At 53.7% G+C, this 22,778-nt stretch overlaps 1 protein-coding gene across 2 annotated transcripts in view; it reads right to left on the bottom strand.

The window, feature by feature from the left end:
• Positions 1-22,540, bottom strand: part of TANGO2 (transport and golgi organization 2 homolog) — a 36,312-nt gene extending 13,772 nt beyond the window's left edge. The window contains exons 1-3 of one of the 2 annotated variants that reach the window (XM_030336379.1): positions 22,500-22,540; positions 10,349-10,445; positions 1,689-1,777 (exon numbers count right to left, since the gene is read on the bottom strand). In XM_030336379.1, coding sequence (XP_030192239.1) covers positions 1,689-1,777; positions 10,349-10,404 — 145 coding nt within the window. In that variant the 5' untranslated portion in view covers positions 10,405-10,445; positions 22,500-22,540. Of the gene's footprint in view, positions 1-1,688; positions 1,778-5,452; positions 6,116-10,348; positions 10,446-22,499 lie in introns of those variants that run through there. The other variant, XM_030336378.2, reaches the window with a different exon arrangement.
• Between the last annotated feature and the right edge of the window lie 238 nt (positions 22,541-22,778).

The raw sequence follows: 22,778 nt of genomic DNA, 5'->3' as shown, positions 1-22,778 counted from the left end.
ATCACATAGCCCCTCAGGCCTGCCCCTTCACTTCTGGGAGAGCCGTGGTTGGCCCAGCTGAGGACCCCACACACAAGCCACCCCCTTCACCCAGATTACTGTCCTGCGGTGCCTAGAGCTTACATACAGGGGTCTCCTTGCCAGTCCCAGCCCACCCCTCAGTTCACATGTCTCCTGTGCAGCTTCTGATGAGGCCAAGACACAGTCCAGAACCCCAGCCTCTTCTCCCTCTTGCACTCAGTGAGTGGAGCCTCCTTCACAGACTCACAACAACTTTCCCCACCACCTGCCAGACTTCCTGTCCACAACACTGCCCTGCCTTAGTCTCCCCACTCCTGTCCTCCCACATGGCACCAGGACAATCCAGCCTGGGCAGGGTTTTCCTCACACAACCACCTGACCAGTCTACACAGGAGGCCTTCCATGGAAGTTCCACAGTCAAGCTTTTAAAAAATTTTTTAAGGTTTTTAAAACTTTTCAAGTTTTTTTTTTTTTAATGTTTATTTACTTATTTTGAGAGAGAGAAAGAGACAGAGAATCCCAAGCAGGCTTTGGGTTGTCAGCCATGAGCCCATTGTAGGGCTCAAATTCATGAACCGTGAGATCATGACCTGAGCCAAAGAGTCAGATGCTTAACCAAATGAGCCAACCCAAGTGCTCCCGGTCGAGCTTTTAGCTACCGCAGGCAAAGCAGGGCACACACAGCTTCCCCAGGCCTCTGAGGCCACCCACTCAGCCCACTGGGCACCTGAGCATCCCTGTCAGCTCTGCCAGGCTCTCTTGTGCTTCCCTGATGCCTGGCTCACAGACAGATGGACCCCTGGCCTGGCCAACACCTGTCCACATCTTTCTAAGTAGACCCCTGCCCGCCCCATGGGCAGGAACTGCACTCTCTCTAAGGGGCTCAGGGAGGCTGCCACCTGGACTGGCAGGAGACATGACAGTTACCTCCATGACAACTCCTCAGGCAGTTCCCATCTGAATATGCCCCAACCAAGCCTCTACTCCCCAAATTCAGGCCAGTTCTGGAGCAAGGGGTGCTGGTGTGTAAACAGAAATGAGTGCAGGTGTGGGGCACCTGGGTGGCTCAGTCAGTTAAGCGTCCTACCTCGGCTCAGGTCATGATCTCGTGGTTCGTGAGTTTGAGCCTCATATCAGGCTCTGTGCTGACAGCTCGGAGCCTGGAGCCTGCTTCAAATTCTGTGTCTCCCTCAATCTCTGCCCCTATCCCGCTTGCACACACACACTCTTTCTCTTTCAAAAATGAAAAAACATTAAAAAATTTAAAAAACAAAAAACAAAAACATGCAGGCGTAAGCGCAGTCATACAAGCACACACACACAACTATGATGCTTCATAGAGTGATCGAGTGTGAACCTGCATTTCATACAAACCCAACCATATGCCCACAGTGAAAAGATGAATCCAAATAAAACCAACTGATCCTTCCAGCTACTTTTGTGGGAATCCACAACACATGAAACCATGTGGACAGTGCTGGGTAAACAGTTCTGGGGCTGCTTGCCCCAATGCTGGCCTCAGACCCCAAACTGGGAGCTTGCCCCATGAGTGTCCACTTACTCATTCCACATTTATACTCAGAAGCAGCACCAGGAACAGATAAAACCACTTGGGGGCGCCTACTTTCTGCCATGTTGTGGCCACCCCCCTGAGAGGAAAAACTCACCACTGAGGACCTCATTGTTGTTCCCCCAGAAGTCTGCTAACTTGGATGGTCTGTGGTAAAATTCATCCCTGTTGGCCGCCAGGATGAGCCTGAAAGAGAAAGGATGACTAAGGGTCTCAGGGGAAAACAGAAAAGCCATGTTTTATTTCTCCTGTTAACAAAGAATTCGCCTCAGTAGCAACATAGGCAAGTCCTAGCGAGGACAGGAACCCTCAGGAGACAGAGGTCAGTGACGGCACCAGACAGGGCTGTTTCCTAGGGAGCCTCTGGCCAAGACTGTGCCCCAGGGCCCTGCCAAAGAAACAAGCAGATGCTGGGTGAAGGTACGTATCCCATCCCACCCTGCATATTCCTACCCACCCAAAAAGGGCCACAAGATCAGGGCCTGTGTGGGGGAGGGCTCTGAGCAGCTGGCACCAAGCATGTCCCAGGTGCTCAGGTGGCAGAGGTACTCCCCCTCTGTCCATGTGTTCCTTCCCCTGAGGCCACCCCCAGTGAGCCCGTGAAGTTCCTGGAAGTGTAAGCATGCCTCTCAGAAGGGCCCTGGGGAAGCGTGTAGCCGGCAGCCAAGTGCAGGAACTCTGGAAGCTGCTGTCCTGTGTTCTGGGGTGTTTAGGGAAAGGAAGTGCATAACGTAAGGATTTCTGTGTTTCTCTAGATTTTTGCATTATGAATCAAACAAGTATTTTGTGGGCAAGTAGAAAAGATGTCCGTGTTTTCAAAAGAGTTCTAGTTTCAAGGTGAGAAAACAAAGTTTCTAATCGGCTTTGCCATTTTAAATATAATAAGGCCATAGACAGTGACTGAATGGAAGGGGTCCACCCCTGCTACATCCATGAGACCTCTGGGTCTAGGAAGTGACTGCCAAAGGGTCCTGAACACCATGGGCAGGTGCACAGAGGACGTGGAGCCAGGAGCTATGGCTTGGCAGCCTGTGGCCATGCTGGGGTTAATATGTGGTCAGATCCTAAAAAGTTTCCAAAAATAATTTTTGATTTTAATCTTAGATTTTTATGAACATTTGCTTGTGGTGAAATGTGAGTTAACAAAGAAGTTCATAAAACTGAAAGTGAAACTGGCACTGGCACCGCAGCCCAGGACCACAGATGTGCCTTCATCCTGTGCACAGAGGGTGAGCACCCAACTCTGCACCTCCACAAGCACCAACATGGCCAAGGACTATGGATGGCCATCAAACCCTCTGGGTCTGCCCTGGGAGTCTCACCACCTTAAAGACACCTGTCTGGCCTGCGATAGCTCTCTATCCGGACACAGTGGTCCAGGTCTCAGGGATAGGCCCCTGCGGCGGGGGAGGTCACTGTCCCTGATACGAACCCCAGCCACCCATAGAACAATCTTCTGTAGCTCCACATGCCAGACCCCAGCCCCCGGCTGAGGCAGTCAGCCTTAGGGAGAAGCCAGCTGGCCCCAGACCCCTGCCTCCTGCCACATCTACTCTGTCCCTTTCTTCTGGGACTGAATTTCAGATCCGACCTGGCTGGCACTGCTCCCACAGGTTGCTTCTGTGGGCCGGGCATCCCACCAACCCCTGTGGGTGGAGGTTGTTTCACGTGGTCAGGAAACAGTGTTCTCCTTCAGATACCCAGCACCCCTCCTCTGCTCACTCATCCCGATACCTGTGGGGAGAGGGGGCTGCAGAGGCCAGGAGGCTGGGAGGCCAGGAAGGCAGCACCTGAATTAAGACTGGTGATGTTGGCTTCTGGTTCTGATTCTTACGTAAGTCTCCAGAAAAGGAAAAATTGAGGGGGAAAAAAAAAAAGCTGACTGAGCAGAACCTTCTGTCCTATGATTCTCAATTTCTATTTTTAAACATGGAGCAGTGACATGCATTTGTTATTAACTAGAAATATTAACTGCTGGGTTATTTTTGTCGCAAGAGTCGCTATTTAGCTGAATTTCTAGTGGTTTGCTGGGGATTTCATTAAATACCTAATTCGGAAACATGTGGGTGTGATGAGTACCCACATCAAGGCTCCAAGTAAGTGAAAGTATTCCCTCACTCACCACTTCTGGGTACTTCAATACCAATAAAAGTCTATCTGTGCCATAGCACGCAGGGGCAGGGCACAGGCCAACCACAGTCAGGGGCTCTGAGGACAGCAAGTCACCCATGGCTTTGTTTTGTTCTAATAACTGAAACTGCTAATTATTCATCACCAATGGGCACTCCTCACCCTGCTACTGAGGGTGTCTGTGCATCACCTGGGTGTGGGTCTGTGTCCCACCTGAGGGGGTAAGTCTGCGCACTATCTGGGGGAGTGAGCCTACACACCATCTGGGGGGATGAGTCTGTGTATCATCTGGGGTTAGTGTGCACCACCTGGGATGATGGAGTCGGCTCACCATCTTGAAGGGGGGGTGTCTGTGCACCATCTGGGATGGTAGAGTCTACACACCATCTGGGGGGTGAGTCAGTGCACCATCTGGGGGAGGGGTGTGTACCATCTGGGGGGTGAGTTGTGCACCTCTAGAAGCTGAGTCAGTATACCATCTGGTGTGGGCCTATGCACCATCTGGTGGCAGGGGGTGAGTCTGTGCACCATTTGGGGACAGTTTAGTGTCAGGTAGCAGTTGCATGGGCCCATGGCCTAGTGATGTCACCAGCAGTGACATGGAAGCCCCCAGAAGGATGTGACAGCTCACCCAGCAGCCCCTACAGTCTGGAGCCAATAAAGGGAATTAGCTCTGGAGTCTAAACAAACATTTTGATAAAGATGGTGGTTAGGTGATAGCCAGGATGGTGTTATCTGATCAGGAGTGTACTGGTTTTCTATGTGGCCTAACAAATTGCCAAACATTGCGGCTTAGAGCAACACCTACTTCTTATCTTAGTCTGTAGTCAGGAGTGCAGGCCAGGCTGTGCTGGGTACTCTGCTCAGGGCCCCCTGAAGTGGCACTCGAGGTGCCAACTGGCAGGGTCTCACTGAGGCTTGGCATCCTCCTTACGTTCCTGAGGTTACTGGAGAATTCCCATCCTTGGCTGGGGTCACACTCAACTCCTGGAGGCCACCCCCAGTTCCCAGCCATGGGCCCCACCAAGCATGGCAGCTAACCTCTTCAGGAGGGGCCTGGTCCCACTTGGGGGCTCTCCTGACTGGGTCAGGCCCATCCAGGATCGCTCTTGTTTGATGAACTCCAAGTCAACTGATTAGGGACTTGTATTACATTGGCAAAATCCCTTCACATTTAGCCCCATGGTCCCACACACAACTACGGGAACAGATGACACAGGTATGTATGCAGGGGCAGAAATCTTGGTGGCCATCAGCCTGCCACAAGGGTTATGGGAGCTCCCATTTTACTTTGTATAGCTTGTAGGGTATGACTTTTTTTTGAAAGAGGACATACCCCTTTACAATCAGGGAAATAACTGGAATCCCATGGGAATACAGCTGCCTCTATGGAGTAAGGTCACTTGGGACCCTGGGGCAAGGCTGCAGCCCACACAAAACTTCTAAGTCAGCATCTTATAGGCTGCTAACATAATTTCTTATCTGTTATGCTCCCTGCTGGAGTGCTGCAGATATTGGTACTAAAATTAAAAACAAGCAGAACCAACAAGCACTCAGACAGTCCTCACACTGGGTAACTGTCACCAAAAAATGGAGGTTCTAAGTGGCAGGTAACAACAGGCATGGAAGGCAGAGGCTGGGACCACCCAGGGGAATCACACCCCTGGGCAGGGGTCATGATACATCATGCCAGGGGTGACCCCAGGAGAGAGTGACACTCAAGGAGCCCACCTTTCCAGGGCCAGCTCAGCACCAAGAAGACAGACAGGAAGGCCCAAGGGCTCTTGGAGGGTCATGCCAGGGAAGTGCCTGGAGGGGAGGGACCAGTAGAAATTGACATGGGGATGGCTGCCACCTCTGGAGGGATGGGCATCCCCAACAGCGAGATGCAGTGACATGGCGGATGGGAGGTGTAGACCATGGGATCCATGACACCAGGGCCCAGCCCAGTATCAGGCCTGGAGATATTCTGCAGAAGGTGCCATGCTCACATTCACTCCCTGAGCACGTGCTGCGCTGGCTCCCCCCTCCCTTCCCGGGCCCCCTGAGTGCCACTCAGCAACAGACTATAACTGCTACATCTGGGCAGACAGATCACAAGATACATGCTGTGCAATGGGCCACACTTTCTCTTGTGGGAAAACAGGATATGGTGCTTGAATGAGGCCCAAGAGAAGAAGAGATGCTTCAGGAGCCACATCTTTCACAACAGGCCAGCAAAGTGGCAACATCACTGGGTCAGTCCTAGGAGGGCATGACAGGGACAGGCTCGTCTTCCAGAGACTGACTTCTGGGAAGCCAGAAAACACATTCCTATGAGATCAGCATCTGGCAACGGCAGAGCCATGGATGACACTGCCCACAGCATCAAAAGTGAGGATGTTTCAGTCTTTTCTGTAGGGCAGAGAGGAAACGTTTAAGTTAATATTTATATATGCAGTTGACCGCTGAACACAGGGGTTAGAGGCATCAACTTCCCTCCCTGCACAGTCAAAAATCCACATATAACTTTCGACTCCACCAAAACTTGACTACTACTGGCCTACTGTTCACCACAAACCTCACCAATTACGTAAACAGTTGATTCACACATATTTTATATGCTATGTGTATTACATACCATATTCTTAGTATAAAGTAAGCTACCGAAAATAAAGGAGCACACGACTCTTGATCTAGGGGTAATAAGTTCGAGTCCCACATTGGGTGTAGAGATTACTTTAAAAAAAAATAATAATAAAATCTTAAGGGCACCTGGGTGGCTCAGTAGGTTAAGTATCCGACTTTGGCTCAGGTCATGATCTCACAGTTTGTGAGTTCAAGCTCCGCGTCAGGCTCTGTGCTGACAGCTCAGAGCCTGGAGCCTGCTTTGGATTCTGTGTCTCCTTCTCTCTCTGCCCCCGCTCACACCCTGTTCCCCCGCCCTCAAAACATAAATAAACATCAAAAAAAAATGTAAATAGAAGCTTCTCTCTCTCTGCCCCTCTCTCTCTCTGCCCCTCCCCCACTCATGCTCTGTCTCTCTCAAAAATAAATAAACATTAAACAAATTTTTTTCAATTAAGAATCTTAAAAATAATTATAAGGAACAGAAAATACATTTACAGTATTGTACTTTAAAAAATCTGCATGTAAGTAGACCTACACAGTTCAAATCCATGTTATTTAAAGGTCAACTTTATATGGCAATGATGGCCACCATTCCAGCTATGAAAGTCCCCTTTGGGGCACCTGAGTGGCTCAGTCAGTTGAACATCTGATTTCAGCTCAGGTCATGATCTCCCAGTTCATAAGATCGAGCCCCATGCTGGGCTCTGCACTGACAACATGGATCCTGCTTCTCTCTCCCCCCTCTCTCCCCCTCATGCACACTTTCCCTCAAAATAAATAAAGAAATAAATATTAAAAAAAAAAAAGTCCCCTCTACAATCATCTGACCTTGGAGCAACACTGACTTCAGGGATGAGCTTAACCCACAAATAAAAACAGGTACTTCCCATTACACTGAGGGTCAAGAGGCTACTGAACACGTGATGACATTGAGGGCGCCCAAGAGAGCACATGGAGCACAGGGTCTTCAATGGGTCCCAGACCTGTGTACCAGCTTTATGGGCAGTAGAGTCCAAGCGGATGGGGGCACTAGCACCTGGCTTGTCTGGCTTGGCGCAAAAGGACTTGGTCTGGACAGCACTCAATGATGACACACTGTGAAGACATAACTCTGCCACCAAACAGGACATGGGCTGACATGGCTTGGGAAGCCTATTGCATGGCCATCAAAGATACTTGAGGTAATCAATTTGGCAGTTCTTCAGAAAGTCAAATACAGACTTGCCATATGATCCAGCAATTCTGCTTCTGGGTACATACACAAAAAAAATGGAAAGCAGGACTCGAACAGACACTTGAATGCTAATCTTCACGGCAGCATTACAGCCAAGAAGTGAAAATAGTCCAAGTGTCCATCAACGGATGAATGGATAAAAATACAGTCCATGCATACAATGGGCTGTTACTCACCCGTAAGAAGGAAGGAAATTCTGACAATACTACACCAGGGATGGACCTTGAGGACACTATGCCACGTCAAACAAGCCAGTCACAAAAAAATATTATGATTCCACTAACGAGGTCCCCAGAATAGTCCAGGTCATAGAGACAGAAATTAGAACTGTGGTTGTTAGGAGCTGGTGGGAACAATGGAAAGTTAGTGTTCAGTGGAGACAGAGTTTCATTTGGGGACAATGAAGAGTTCTGGAGATGGACGGTGGGGATGCTTGCACAATAATGTGAATGTGCTTAATGCCACTGTGCTGGACACTTGTAAATGGTTAGAACAGCACACACTCCCATTCCTGCCAGTTAGTAGATGGGTGTAAGATGAAGACACAGCAGCGGATGTTAAGGCGGCAGGCAGAGGCTGGTGCATCCCAGGCCAGGACAGGGATGGCTAAAGCAGGAGGGAGCCCAAGTAAGGGGCAATGGGGCAGGCCCTGCTGGCCCAGATGGCTCCTGGCAGCACTGCATAGCCAGGATCTCCCCACCACGCTGATGGCCCCAGAGCCTGGCCTGCTCCCCATTTCACTGCAGGCACCGGGAGCCCCTCTGTAATCTCTGATGAGCCTAGGCTTAGCTCACCAGGTGTCTCTTCACTGGCCCTGCTGCAGTGTACCTTCCGAGGCAGCCTCCTCCTTGCTCCTCCCATCCTTTTCTCACATTACAAACGTACAGAAGCGCAGATACCAAGGGCCTGCAGCCCACCCATTCTCATGGGCCAGACAGCCCCACAGCAAAAACAGGACCAGCCACCAGAAGCCCCTATTGCCCTCCCGCAACAGGGAAAACACCAAGTGTATTTGGTCAGTCACCAGAGGTGGCATATATAGTTTTTGGCTTAGAGCTTTGAAATACACTGGAGAGAAACACTGAGGCCATCTTGAATCACAACCCATGAATCACTATGAGGAGAGGTCTTAGCAGTGATGCACAGGTCCTGAGCAAAAGCAAGAGACCTCCTTCCTCCTCCCACACTTGCAGGAGATTGGAGGTAACCTTCGGAAACAGCATATCTAGTGAGGCTGCCCCTAAATCTAGAAGTAATGATATAGCCAGCAACAGACTCAGTAACTGTCAGACTGCTATCAAAATGTGTGAGAAATTCTGCATTTGTCAGGTGGAAGGAGAGTCATTTTATCAGTGTGTAAGAGTTCATGTGAGCATAGAAGGGCACACATGAAACCTCAGTAGCAAGGGGGTAGATTGTGTCAGTTATCCATTTATTATGTCTCAGCCCCAAATTTGCCCTTCATTTTCTCCTCATGATAAAGGAGCTGAACTTTGTGGCTAGTATCATATTAGGTTTTATCAGTAGAGGGCACTGGAGAGACACCGCAGGTGGAGAGGTTTCTTTTCCTGGATGCAATGTGCTTCCTCGGGACATTCCCGCAACATGTGTGGCTTCCCTAAGATCAGTCCGGATACACTTGTGGCTTCCTGCATGCACCCAGTGGCCACCGCCTTCCCCCAGCATCCTCTTGCAACAGTTGCCAGCACCCCAGAGGGTAGACTCCTAGCAAGTTCTGCTGCCCGTGGCACCCCAGAGATTTCTTTGTTATCTAGTGTGCCATGGCTGTGCCCCCAGCAAGGTCTGAATCTCAGCCTGGGGGCGAGGACAGGGCTCTGCCCAGGGTATTCCAATCCTGTTACAGTTAATAATTCTGTCTGTTACACTTCCCTGCTTAAATCACTGCACCTGGATCCCACCCACTGCATCCTGACTCATACAGCTCATGCTGCTGGGGGCTAATCAGGGTCAGCTCCAGGACTCTGGCCTGGCCCCTCTGTCCACTCCTCTGCATGAAGGAAACACTGGACACTCTTCATTCCCCAGCCTCTGGCCTGGAATGAGTTTCATTCAGCACAGTTAGGCAGCATGGTGTCTGTGTAATTCTGCATGGTGACTCAAATCTGAGAAGTTAGTCAAAATCGTTCAAATAATTCCTGGTACAGATTTTAAAACAATGAACACTTCCCAGGCAATTGTACTAGTGATCAGTTTTGAATGTCACTTTTGGCTGTAGGCTACCTCTCAGCCTCAGCCTGGATAAACTTGGATGGATTCCCACTGGGGTGACCTGGGAGATGGAGAGGCACCATCCAGAGCCCAGGGTCATGGGGAGGAGCAGGGAGAACTGGATCACGTCTCGCCCCTCTCTGGCCTCAGTTCCCCACCTCCTCTGCTGGTCCCCCAGCTTCCCCACCCCCCCCCCATCCTCATTCCCCAGCTCAGGACTGACAGACCCTATGTGTTAGCACCAGCACCCACACTTCCCACTGGCAACACAGACCAGCCAGTCCAAACTGGGCTCTTAGTCATCATCATGCCAGCTCTGTTGCCCCTGGTGCCCCTACAGAGACCACAGAACTGCACTCCCACCTGGCCCCCATTGCTCCTCTGTCTTAGCACCTCTGCACGTCAGTTCAGAGCTCCTACCAGCAAGGGGTATTCTCTGCTGTGCCCCACACTGAGTGACCACTGTTGGACAGGACAGGCCCAGGCTGTAGAGCCAGTCCCTACCCAGGCACTATGCCAAAGAGAGGACAGCAGACACAGAGCAAGGGGGTTACCTGTAAGCATTTTTGGAAACAGGGCGAGGATCAAACTTAAAGAAGATGATGCACATGGGTCCCTGAGAGCAGCTTTGTTCACACGGGGCCACACAGTCTGCGAAAAAAGGAAAAAAAATGCATTGAGTAAATGGAGACAACAGAACACTGCCCCCTCCCGAATCTGCAATGCTCCCTGGCCCAGAACAGAACCACCTCTGTGATATCCCTGACCCTCACCGACATGGCAGAACCACGTGCCAGACACTGTGACACTCACCAGCACTACATAACCATCTCCTTAAATGTTCACACATATCAGCACAGGCCAGACTGTCCCCTGATGCCTACAATGCTCACTGGCCCTTGACACACCACAGGAGAGTGGCCATGGCAGCAAGAACAAGAACCATGTGTGGGGGGGGGAGGCGGGGGCAGCAGGTGGGTACCCTCCCACACCACACCTGAGTGGCTTTGTGGTTTGCTCCATGCCCACCACCCAGATTGATCCATCCTAGCCCCTGGAAATGGCACCAATTCCAGCCCCCCAGCCCCTCAAGGCAGGGCTGTATCATATCTAACCGGCCTGGGGATGCTCTGCAGCAGTGACCACAGCAGGCCCTCAGCACATGCCCTCATGACAGCACATACAGAGCCAGGGGACCCAGAGGACCCAGAGGACCCTGCACACCCCATGTAAGCAGGTGCAGACAAGAGGCAAAGCACATGTGCTGGTGATATGGACATGCATCCAGGTGCTGGGGAGTGGGGACTCAGTGCATACCTTTGCACACACAGGCCCTGTGCCTGGGGACCTCTAGCACCAGCAGGTCTTTTCCCAAACGAAGTTGAGAACAGAGATGAGATCCTGAGGCCACTGACCTGGGATGAGGTGACTTTGAGCGTCTCTAGTCCTGTATGTGTGCATGAGCCAGGGCACCACTCCAGGGCAGAGCCAGCTCCTACAGCCATGAAATGGATAGCAAAGAGGCTACATAGATGCCCTGACCAAAAAGATGCCCCCAAAAGAACCTCACGGGCAAGTACGTGCATGTATGTGAGGCCTGAAGGTCTGTGCACATGTGTAAGTATAAGGACATGTCTGTGTATGTGTGCACATGTGTGCTTCTGCACGTCTGCATGTGTGTGTGTGACTGTGTGCATGTGTGTGTCTAGAGGAGGCAACTGAGCTCCAGGCACGTTAGCCTGGGGTGCCCTAGGATTGGGGAGGGTCTGTGCAGTAGCCTGTCCCCCAAGAGTATTAAGCACACAGTGCCTACTAGAGCAAGGTCTGGGCTCTGCCCTGGGTGGGAGAGGGATCACATCTGTAAAGAAGGTCTATGAGTTGGTCCCCAGCTCATAGAGAAGGTGGAATGAGATGCCCAGACACTGCCCATCCTCGCTCCAGGTTTCAACACAAACCATGAACACTCTGCCTCTCCTGCCCCTCTGCCCCCAAGCCTTGGAGCAGCCACACTGGGGAGGGTACCAGCCTGCTGTGAGGGACACAGGCACAGTCCGCCCCCGAGGCATGGGAGCAGCAGGAGTAGGCCAAGGATGGCTCCAGCTCACTGCCCCAAGCTAGGGTCCCTTCCATCCATACACAACAGTTCCAAGAAAAGCCTACCCCAGCCGTGGGGGTGGGTAGGAACTGAAGAGAGCTTAGAGCCCCTCTCTGATGCCCATGCAATTGCTCCCAGTTCTTGGGTCTGTGAAGTAAAACATTTTCTGTTTCAGGACTCACAGAAGGAAGTTCCCACCACACCAATCCTGCCATCGAAGCTGTGGCAGCACCCAAGAGTAGGAGGGTGGGTGGACAGGTGGCAAGGGAGCTGGTGACAGAACACAGAACAGCCAAGGAGGGGCCAAAGCCTGAGGCTGGCACTATGGACACAACCACAGCTCAGAGCCACCTGTAGGTCTTCGTGTGGATGACACCATGTCCCTACCTCTCCATTCATTTCTGCTTACTGGTCTGGCAGGGATGGGAAGTGAGGGGAGGGAGTCAGGGAGAAAGGATCCACTCTGCTAGCCACCACTGGCTCCCACAGGCCCTCGAGGGACCCCCACAACTCAGCCCCAAGTTCCTCCCTGTCCCCAAAGGTACGGACATTGGTGATGCCTCAGGGGAACAATCCCTATCTTCAGCAAAGCCCTTGGCTGTGCAGGTGAGATGTCACCATGGTGACCAGTGCCACTGCAGAAGTGCAGGATGCTGGGAGATGAACAGCTATGTGAGATGGGCTGCTGGCCACTGGCCCCCACAGGACAGAGCCAAAGGCAGTGCCTGATGTGGAAGAGGGCCCCGAGTTGACAGGAGCAGGCTGGGTTTCCACCCCTGGGTGCCCTGGTAGTGCCCACTAGGGCCATCATCCTAGGGTCACCTGATATCAATACTGGTGGGCAGGCTGTTGGGACTGACCCTTGTAGCAAAAACAACTCAAAATGCTTAAAACAATATGTAAAAATCTTAAAAGCAGCCAAGAACTAACAAAGTCATGCAGGATTTAGGCAATATCTCAGAGAACATGAAGACCCAGAGAGGAAAGAAAGCAGAGTACCCTGGCTATGATTCCTGTCCTGAGGCACTGGTCCATCTGGGCAAACCAGACTCTGGTGACCACGGAGCTAAGTGAGACCAAAGACAAGGCCCAGGGCTGCCCCAAGATGGGAATAAAGTAGGAAACCCACCCCCTCCCTCCACCCCGTCAGGGTGAAGCTGGGCCCCTGAAAGGCAATGCTCCTAGGGTAAGGATGGACTATATCCACCGCCACCCCAAGGGGCCACAGGGACAGCACACAGAAGTGGAGAGAATCCCTGAGAAGCCACATGAGCACAGCCAGTCCACACTGGGGGTCCAGGGATCCTCATGCCAAGACTTGGTTTGAGTGGCTCCTGCACGGGTAAGTGCCCTCAGGCACCTGGCAAGCCAAAGTTCTCATCTTCATGCTAGACCTCCAAGAAGGCTCACAAATCATTTCAAGGACAAAGAGAAGGACAGTCAGAAAGAACCACATAATGAAACAAAGCACCATAAGTAAGAGCCAGCAGAAAGTGATCCCCACATGTCTAGTAAACCAACCATGCTCTGACTGCAGAAAAAGCTTGAGAATATTTGCAGCAAAAGTACATGAGACAGAGTAAATCAGGAGGTTCACAAAGCACTGGAGAGGACTTTGAGAATCAGAAGCTATAGTAACCATGAATTAAAACTCAGCAATGGGGGCACCCGGGTGGCTCAGTCGGTTAAGTGCCTAACTCTTGACTTTGGCTCAGGGCATGATCTCACCATTTGTGAGTTTAAGCCCCTCATCAGGCTCTGTGCTGACAGCGCAGAGCCTGCTTGGGATTCTCTCTCTCCCTCTTTCTGTCCCTCCCCTGTGCACTCTCTGTCTCTCTCTCTCTGTCTCTCTCAAAATAAATAAACTTAAAAAAAAAAAAAACCCACCTCAGCGGTGGGTTCTAAATTAGCAGATTAGACACAGCTAATGAGACAGACCAACTTGTACAGAACGCAGTACAGGGAGGTAGGAAGCATGTGGCACCTCCTGGGGCCCTAAGTGTCCCACCTGCCACATGGCTATAGCCCAGCACCGAAGACGTAGGCCTTCTCACCCCCAGGGAGCTGGTTCTCTCCCACAAATGAGAATTCTCCAGGTGAGGAGGCCAACTGGCACTGTCTATGGCAACCAGACCAACCATGGTCAGTGGGGGAAACCCTGCCAGCCCATCACTTCTGAAATCCCACCTACCCGAAGCCCCAAGACAGAGGGGTGTTCTGAGGGCTGCTCCCCCAGGGACATGCTGCCCCACCAGGGACATGCACCTCTGGGTTGTCAGAAGAGGTCATCATGTTGGCCTTGGCCTGCTGTGCACCTCTCTGGGCTGTGTGACCGGTTACTGAGCAAGGCCATTGGCCGGGAGCAGCTCTGGCTACTGAAGCTCACAAGCCAGAAGCAGAGCCCTCCAACTTGGCTGTAGGACCTCACCATCCTAGCCAGCCTGTGTGGGTGGCAGACCAGCCCTCCAGACAGCGGTAGTGGGGAGGGCTCTGTGGTTGGAGGAAAGGCCACTGATGAGTCTCCAGGCAGCCTGGCGCCAGAGTTGTGGGCACAATGCCCAGGGCTGCGGCCTCGATGAAGACGTGGTCATTGGGAGGGAAGGACCAGAGGAAAGCCAGCCCCTGGGGAGGGGACCATCAGGAACTGCCTTTCTCTCCAATCCCTCACCCCCCACTCAAGCCAGGCCCGCTGCCCACCGGCCCCACCCCTTCGCGGCTTCACTTCCCACCATGCCAGCACCCTCCTTCACCTGGGCAGGTCCCATGGGTGCAAGGCCCTTTTCCCAGCACGCCCCCACCCAGGCCCTGATGAAATGCTACCTGACACTCTGTTTGTTGGGCCACCTTCAGGGCTGACTTTCCAGGCTCCCAGAGCAAGCTCTGGAGACAGCCACCACGGGCTGAACACAGGATAGGCGGGAGGCTGGAACCGCCAACAGTGGCAAACAGTATCCTGCCCCCGTTGCTGTATGCCTGCCTGCCTGGCAGCTTGGGACACTAAGAAAACACTGCTCTCCACTTTCCACAGTTCTGAGGCTGGCACCGTGGGAAAGGGAGGGGGAAGGGCTTCAATAGACCCCACCATGCCAGGTGGGGCTGGGGCTCATCCATGCTAGGTGGTTTCTCTGCTTGTTTTGGGGAGCTTACCCTCAAAGGACACCAGAGCTGGTAAAATGTGTAAGGGAGGGTGGTGTCCTAGGCAGAAGCATGCCTGGGCTCAATGACATCCTCACCCCACTGGTCCCCACCTCTATGAGGCATATGCAAGCCCAAGACTTCATGGAGTATCTGGATGCCCATGGAAGCCCATAAGCCAAGGCTCACCCCAGAGAGCCAGGGCCAGCCCACAGCTGGAGGAAGAGACAGGCAGGAGGGTGCTGGGGGGGTCCGATTAGGAGCCTTGCCCATGTGCCTTGGCAACCTTGGGGTAGCCATCTGATGCTGTACTCAGAGGGAAGGAGCAGGCACATGTGGGGTGCTGGAATCAAGTGGGCCTCCTGACCCTGCACATGTTCCCAGGAAGGCCCCCAGAAGTCCAGACACCCCCAGCACTGCACATCCCCACTGCCCTGGCACATCCACAACCCCCTCCACCCAGCCACATCACAGAAATGCTCAGAAACCGGCATGCCCGCTGCAGTGGCCCTGGTGGCCTCACCATTCTCCCAGTGGTTGACCCACCCCAGGGCCTGAGAAGCCCCTGGGAAAGCTAGTGATCAGTGACAAAAAAAGTCACCATGTCCACACACAGTCCCACTGGGGCTGCTGTCTCACTCAAGGGTACAGCCGGGCCTCAGAGCTGCCCACAGGGATGGAAGATCCCAGACAGTGGCCCAGGCCATGCAGGGGAAGCCACATGAGCAATGGGGCTAGAGAGTGAAGCTTGTCAGGTGGCCAACTGTCCTGACAAGTGTCCAAGATACCTGCATGGCACAGTGGCTGGCGGGGGTGGGAACAAATCATTTCATGCTAATTGTGTGCACTGGAAGAGACACTTACTATGGCCTGGACTGTTCTGTAAAGAAAACCACGGGGCTGGGCCCCACTGGCGAGGAGGTGGCATCAGCAGTCAGTTGCTCAAGCTCCATGCCTCTGGAGCATCCTCACCACGGGTTCCTAGCGACACCACATTCCACAGCTCACACAGACTCTCCTCACTGCACACAGCAACCAGGCAATCTTTGTCATAACCAAGATTTCACATAAAAATCTGTGAGCATGGCCAAGACAACTCTGTTGTACAAAACTACCCAGGACTTTTCTGGCATTAAATAGGGCTCAGCATAAAGTCCTGCAGCAAACAGAAAGGCTGCAGCTCTAGAAGTACGTTCTCTAATGCCATCCGACAAAGGCCCCCAGCCCAGGGACTGTGACTCAGGCCAAGCAGGCGCATGAGGCTGTACTGAGAGCAGCACACCCACCGCCCGCCTCACACCTACCCATTCAGCCTCGGCCTCCTGCTGTGTCCTTGGCCTGCCTAGAAACAGCCCTGTGGAAGGAAGCACCATGTCCCCTGGGGTGACAGCCTGAGGGTGCACCTCTGCCCCGTCTTCCACTGGGAGCCTGGGCGGATCCAAGGTAAGCACCTGTGCAGCACAGGCCTGCGCTCTCTGCACACCCCTGGAGCCCCTCAGCACACCTGAGCCCCAGCCTGAAGGACCTACGAGGTGTGAGGCAAAAGCAAGAAGTTTACTTCAAACCAAAGCCAAGGGCTTCCCCTTTCTCTCTGAAAAACCTAGAGGAAGTCTTCCCAGGTCATAACTCCTGCTTTCCTCTGCCCTAACCACTTGAGAATTCTGCAAAACCGGAAGAATGGGTCATGAGTTCAGCACCAGTTATTCTTAGCACACGGTGCTGCCTGCAAAGCACGGAAGCTTTCCAGGCACTCCCAGCCCATCTGCTGATAAGGGTTTCGAGAGTTCTCTGCATGCTCCATTCTGCCTGCTCACCTGCTGCCTCTGAAACCTGCCTTCTCCAGCTGAGGCCTCCTTCTTCCTCCCCTGCCTCCCAGGGAAACCAACAGCACTATCCTAATGGCCAAGTTCAGCCAGGTAAACTCCCTCTTTCAGAAGAACCAGGCTCCTCAGCTGAGTCAAGCCCCAAACCTCACTCCACGTGGCATCTAACAAGAGCATGACAAGAAAACAACTCAAGCAGGCAGGCAGATAGCCTGGCCAAAGATGGGCCAGGGCCACATGCCAAGAGATGTAGTGATGGCTGCAATGGCTCAGGTGAGGGCTATGTGGGGACAAGGTCTGGCACCTGGACTGACCAATGGTGAAGATCTATTTCCCTGGCCAGGGAGGGCAGGTCAGCAACCTCATGGAGGCTCACTGGGAGAGTAGGCAAGAGGGGCCTAGGGCCACACTGATAGGACCTCACTGTCACTGCCAGCCCAGACGGGGAAGGACCTGGCACGGGGATGGGACAGACCTCAGTACTGCTGGGTCGCCCATCTCCCTCTTATGTATTCCTGATGCCACACAGCCGCCAGCCCCACACTGCCTGGGGGCTAATGGGCATCACACACTGTGCCAGCCACTCACCCCACACCGACCAGCATCCTCTCCTCCAGCGTTTGCACCAAGGCTTGCTCCCTTCCCTTCCTCCTGTCCCACCTGTCCTCCTACATCTGCTGCCCTCTCATCCATCCCCAGCCCAAGGCTCCATGCCCCCTGCAGCCACAACCAGCAGCTCCCATGGACCAGCGGAGTCTATGATTGTGGTTCCCACAGCCAGGTTACCCAGGAGCACACTCTCATCTGGCAAGTTTCCAAGCATACACATTCTATAAGAGGCCCATATCTGGTCAGCTATATGCTTCCAGATCTTTCTCAGCAAAGTATGGGTGTCATTGTGGGGTTACCCTGACGTCCTGTCTTCCTGCTGACTGGCCGTGCAGACCTGTCCTCACTGAGGGGCAATGACCCCCAGCCTGTTAGCTGCTGCACAGCTTTCCCAGGGGACATGTGCCTTCACTCTACCTCTTGGCTCTGCCCGGTGTTTCGGTCCCATCAAGTTTCTACCCCCTGCAGAATGCCACAGGGGAGCCGTGTGCACATGCTCTGCAAATGGGTTGAAGAGGGTACAGAGACCCAGGAGGCAGAATGGCCAGTGAGAGGATGATGCTCTTAGGTGAGCCCAACTCCCTCCAAATATCCGGCACAGGTACCATCTGCTGTGCAAGGGGAGTGTCCTGACCAGCACCACAACCTGCCATGGCAGCCCTCCTCAGGGTGGCAGGAAACACCCTCACCATGGTTTCACTGGCAAATCCCAGGGGTTGTGCATTTTACAGCCACCTGCACGCCTTTGTCCACAAATCACCAATTTGGGTACAGGATCCTGGGCTTTTATTGCACAATCTGTAGTGAGGTACACGTGGTGTGGGCAGGCTCACAACCTGTCTGCTCCAGGAGCTGCAAGTATTTTCTCCCCGTACTGCCCTGCCTCATAGCCTTGCCTGTGGCACTGCCTATCGGAAACAGCGTGTTACTTTACCACAAGTTTTCCCACTCCTACTACAGAGCAGCAACCCTCCCTGTCCCCAAGTTAGAGCCCGTTTCCCTGGGCTTCCTTGTATGGTTGTATTTTGGCTTAGTTCTCAGGTCAGCCTGTGGTCTGCTCTGGTGGGTGCTGTGCGGTACGGACCCCCTTGCCTCCCAGCTACTGGGCGTCCATCCGGTCCATGCTGGGCTTCCTACCTCAGCCATACCCAGACACCCAGTCCCAGGTCTCTGCGGGGCCCTGTCATTCATGAGGCCTCTCAGCTTTGGCACATGCTCTGGTATCTGTCTGGAGGACAAGTCTCCCTCTTGGCTAGTCACTGAATTTTCTAAAACTCTAACAAATTGTGCTGGGCCATGCCCCACCCCTGCTTACCACACCTGGCACTGTGCATGTGCCAGTGTCCAGGAAGTGACACAAGCGAGCCCCATGGCAGACAGCACACTTCTCAGCACTTGTACAGAAACCAGAAATAAGCAAGACTCATCCATTAGGACAGAAGTCAGGGCAGGGCCACCTGGTCTGGGGGACAAGAGGGGACACAGGGGACATTGGGGTACTGGCATAGCTTCTTGACATGGATGCTAATGGTATGGCTGGGCCCACTGTACAACCCATGGAGGTGCTCATTTAAAGCATATGCACTCTTACAGGCAGGCTGGCGTGGGGAGGAATTCCGGAAAGGCTGAAGAAGAGGCTGTTTGTTTATGAGAGACTGGGCAAGAGTGGACCCGGCCCTGGCTCAAACCCTTCAAAGCAGGACCCATTGCAGCTGAGCTGCCGTGAGTTCCGCATGACACACAACCCACCTGAGCAGAGAGCAAAGCCACACCTGACAACCGGGGTGCCAGAGGAGGGGAGCCTAAGCCCTCCGTGGGATCACTTTCCTTTGTCAATTAAAAAGGCCAACAGGGGGCGCCTGGGTGGCTCAGTCGGTTGGGCGGCCGACTTCGGCTCAGGTCATGATCTCGGGGTCCGTGAGTTCAAGCCCCGCGTCGGGCTCTGAGCTGACAGCTCGGAGCCTGGAGCCTGTTTCGGATTCTGTGTCTCCCTCTCTCTGACCCTCCCCCATTCATGCTCTGTCTCTCTCTGTCTCAAAAATAAATAAACGTTAAAAAAAAAAAAAAAAAAAAAAAAAAAGGCCAACAGGCCTCTGGACGACATGCTAGGCCAGAATGCAGCAAAGGATGACAGGAATGCACATGAATGAATGGGAAGGTATTCTGGCCTCAACAGAGCCGAGGGGGCCTAGACACTCGGAAAACTGAGGCTTCCGATTCACATCACATCAGTCTCCTACCAGGCTGGCTGCACACGTTAAGGCTTTGCACAGAGGTTACCTGGACCCAAGAATCTGCAGCCCCATTTCACTCTGCCAAGCACTTTACACGTTTTGGGATAATTTTTAAGGCTAGACAGCCTGACTGTTTTTCTTTAGAGCATGCAGAGGACAGGGGCCCTCCGGCTTCACACGGCAGGGCTGAGGAGCCAGACACCTCATCCTCGCCCCATGCGGCCCAGGCTATCACTGTGGCAGCCCCCAGGGCCAGAGCTGGAAAGCATCCACTGCTCTTTTCGCATGATGCGTAATGTCTTCCCAGCAGCTGCCAGCAGAGGAGGTAAACACACATGGGAACACAGTGTTGCTGTTCTGGGGGCCTTGGCTGAGAAAGCCCTGACGTCTGTAAATATTCTGAGCAGCGGCCCACTGCAACATGCCCCCCCTCCCCCCCCCCCACCAGCATGCCAGCCCAGCTCAGCTCAGCAACTGAGACTCTACAATCTATGCTTTGTCGTTCTGGTTGAGTGGCATTTCACCATGACAAATTTTCCACAGGGATACTCTCTCCTAAGATCTCCACGATGCTTAGGGAGCACTAATTCAACCCCACACCAAGTGTCACTGTCCCTGCATTTCAAAGGAGTGACACACATGAGGGGAACAATGAATATTACAGAAAGCCCTGGACACAGGACAGCCCCTGTACCTTAACCCTTCCTGGCTTCCCCACAAGCCAGGGGCCAGCCCAGCCTCACAGTGGCCCCACTGCTCCCATGCTTAATAAAGGACAAAGGAGTATTCCCACTAACCCCTCAAAAGATCCAAAGAGGGTGAAAGCAAGCACTTAAAATTAGTGTGGTCCTGAAATCTTTCACACATGTACCCTGAGTGTCAGTAGCCACCAAGAGATGGTGGACGGCTTTTTTTACTTTTAGGTGTATATATATCATTTTTGCAAATCTAAAAAAGAAAAGTTGAGAGAGATTTAAAAAAAAAAAAAAAAGGCTGCACTGATAACCTGGAAAGGCAGCTCAGTGTCCTGAGGCAACCTTGTTTTCATGGAACCCATCACCCAACCCCCATGGTCTGGACCAACAGATTCCATGGTGCTGCCCTCACGAACAGACATGTCACCAAAGGATGGACTCAGTTCTCACACATCTGGTGTGTCAATGACAAGTGTGGCACCACTTCTAAAAGCCCTTCCAGCCTCTCTGCCATAGGCCATTTAACTCCAGACATACTCTGGAGGCCCCTCACTTCTCCACAGAAATCCTCAGAATTAGCAGGCTGAGAAATAGCCTCCATGGGCAGGCACCAAGGATGCCTTCAGAGAGCTCGCCCTCTGGTGCAGAAGCCAGACACAAGAACGAGACCCCAAGACATTGCACAATTACATCCACAGTGAAACATAACTAAAAGCCCACAAAATGAGGTCACAAAAGAAGCATAGAGCAGTAACAACAGCTCAGGGACTGGGCAGCCAGGGCAGAGATGATGGCCAGTTTCCTTCATTCAGGGAAGGCTGTTGTCACCACATATCCAAGCAGGCAGTGGCAGCAACCCAGTCAGAGTGGCCTGCAGTCTGTGGACACGCCAGTATCATGAAGCCACAGGAACGGGGCTAATGATCAAAGGCCAGATGGGGGGGGGGGGCACCAGGGTAGCCCACCCACCACACGGGAGCACTATGATCCTGGAGAGGAGGGGACAGACGCTCTACTGTGTCCTCCTGACTCCAGACCACCAGACAGGTCACCCAAAGCAGGCAGGATCCTGAGACAGTGGCCCAGGTGGAACAGAGGCACTGGAACCTGGCCCTGGCTCTGTGTGACCTTGGAAACACCATCTGCCCCTCAGCCTGAGTTTTCTTCGCTGTGGACAGCATCCAATCAATGAAGATTTGCCCAAAAAAGTTGCCCAGAGGATTAACAAGCAAGTTTGAGAAAGCATTCCAAAGTGCTACCAGCTGTAGGCACCCCTTATAGCTGTCATCACATCACATCTGCCTCACGGAAGAAAGCTCTGAGCCTAAACAGCAGCAGCAAAACAGCAGTCAGCAGGTCAGGAGCAGGACGCCAGGCCAGGCCTGAGCCCAGCATGTGATCTTCCTGCTGGAGGAAAAGGGCTGAGGCTCAGGGATTGGTCCAAGGGCAGAAGACTCTGTCTAAAGCTGTGGCCCAGGGGTAGGCCATGAAGCACCTGACACGCTGCAGTCAGGGAAGGGGGTCTGAAAGCCCAGCACCAGGGCTAGCCCCTGCCCTGGGTGCAGCCCTGCCCAGCCCCCACCCCCGAAGCCCTGGGAGATGGTCTGACCAACTCCTCCACCCCAGAAAAGGCGTGTCCAAGCGCAGGGATGACCCAACACTTGCTGCCTACTCAGACATACATCAGCTGTCACCTGGCTGCCCCGCAGCAGGCCACATGGAGGTGGCACCGTGACTCAGGGCTTCAGAGCTGTCTGAGGGCGTAGCCCACCCACCCTGCAGCGACCACGCAGCTCCCAGCCCAGCCAGTCTCTGCTTCCCTGCAGCGAGACCGGCCCTGCCTTGCCAGTGGACCCGGCTTCCCATTCTGGCGGGGATCACTAGAAACGCCTTCCAGTAACGCATGGGGCGCTTCCTCCGGCTCGGTTTAGTCTCTCAGGACCCGGCGTTGGATTTCCATTCCACGCCTCGGGAAGGGGAAACAGGCAGGGCGGGGAGGTGAGGCCCTGCCCCTCTCCTCCCTACCGGCGCCCCCGGAGCCCCGCGCCCCCGATCCCGGGCCGGCCCTGCAGGGAGCGGAGTCCGCAGGCCCGGGCCGCCAGCCACGCACTCACCGCCTCCGCCGCCACAGACTTCCGGGTGCCGCGCCCGCGCGCCGCCGCCGCCGCTGCCCAGGCCCCGCCCCCCCGCCCTCTGAGAGCCCGCCATTGGGCTGCGCCGTTAGGGGCGGGGCGACATACCGCGACCCGGACCACCGTTGGCTGCGCGCGCTGTCGTTCGGGGTCTGCAGCCCTCCCGGCGCCCCGCCCCCAGGGCTGCGCCAAGCCTCCGGGCTGCGTGGGCGTGTGGTGGCCTCCGGGCCTCCGCGGCTTTCCCAGCCTTCCGGGCGCCCC

This window comes from Lynx canadensis, chromosome D3 (assembly GCF_007474595.2).
Source record: "Lynx canadensis isolate LIC74 chromosome D3, mLynCan4.pri.v2, whole genome shotgun sequence".
Lineage (NCBI taxonomy): Eukaryota > Metazoa > Chordata > Mammalia > Carnivora > Felidae > Lynx > Lynx canadensis.
Note: the sequence above shows the minus strand (reverse complement) of the source record. Positions and strands in the feature narration are given on the sequence as shown.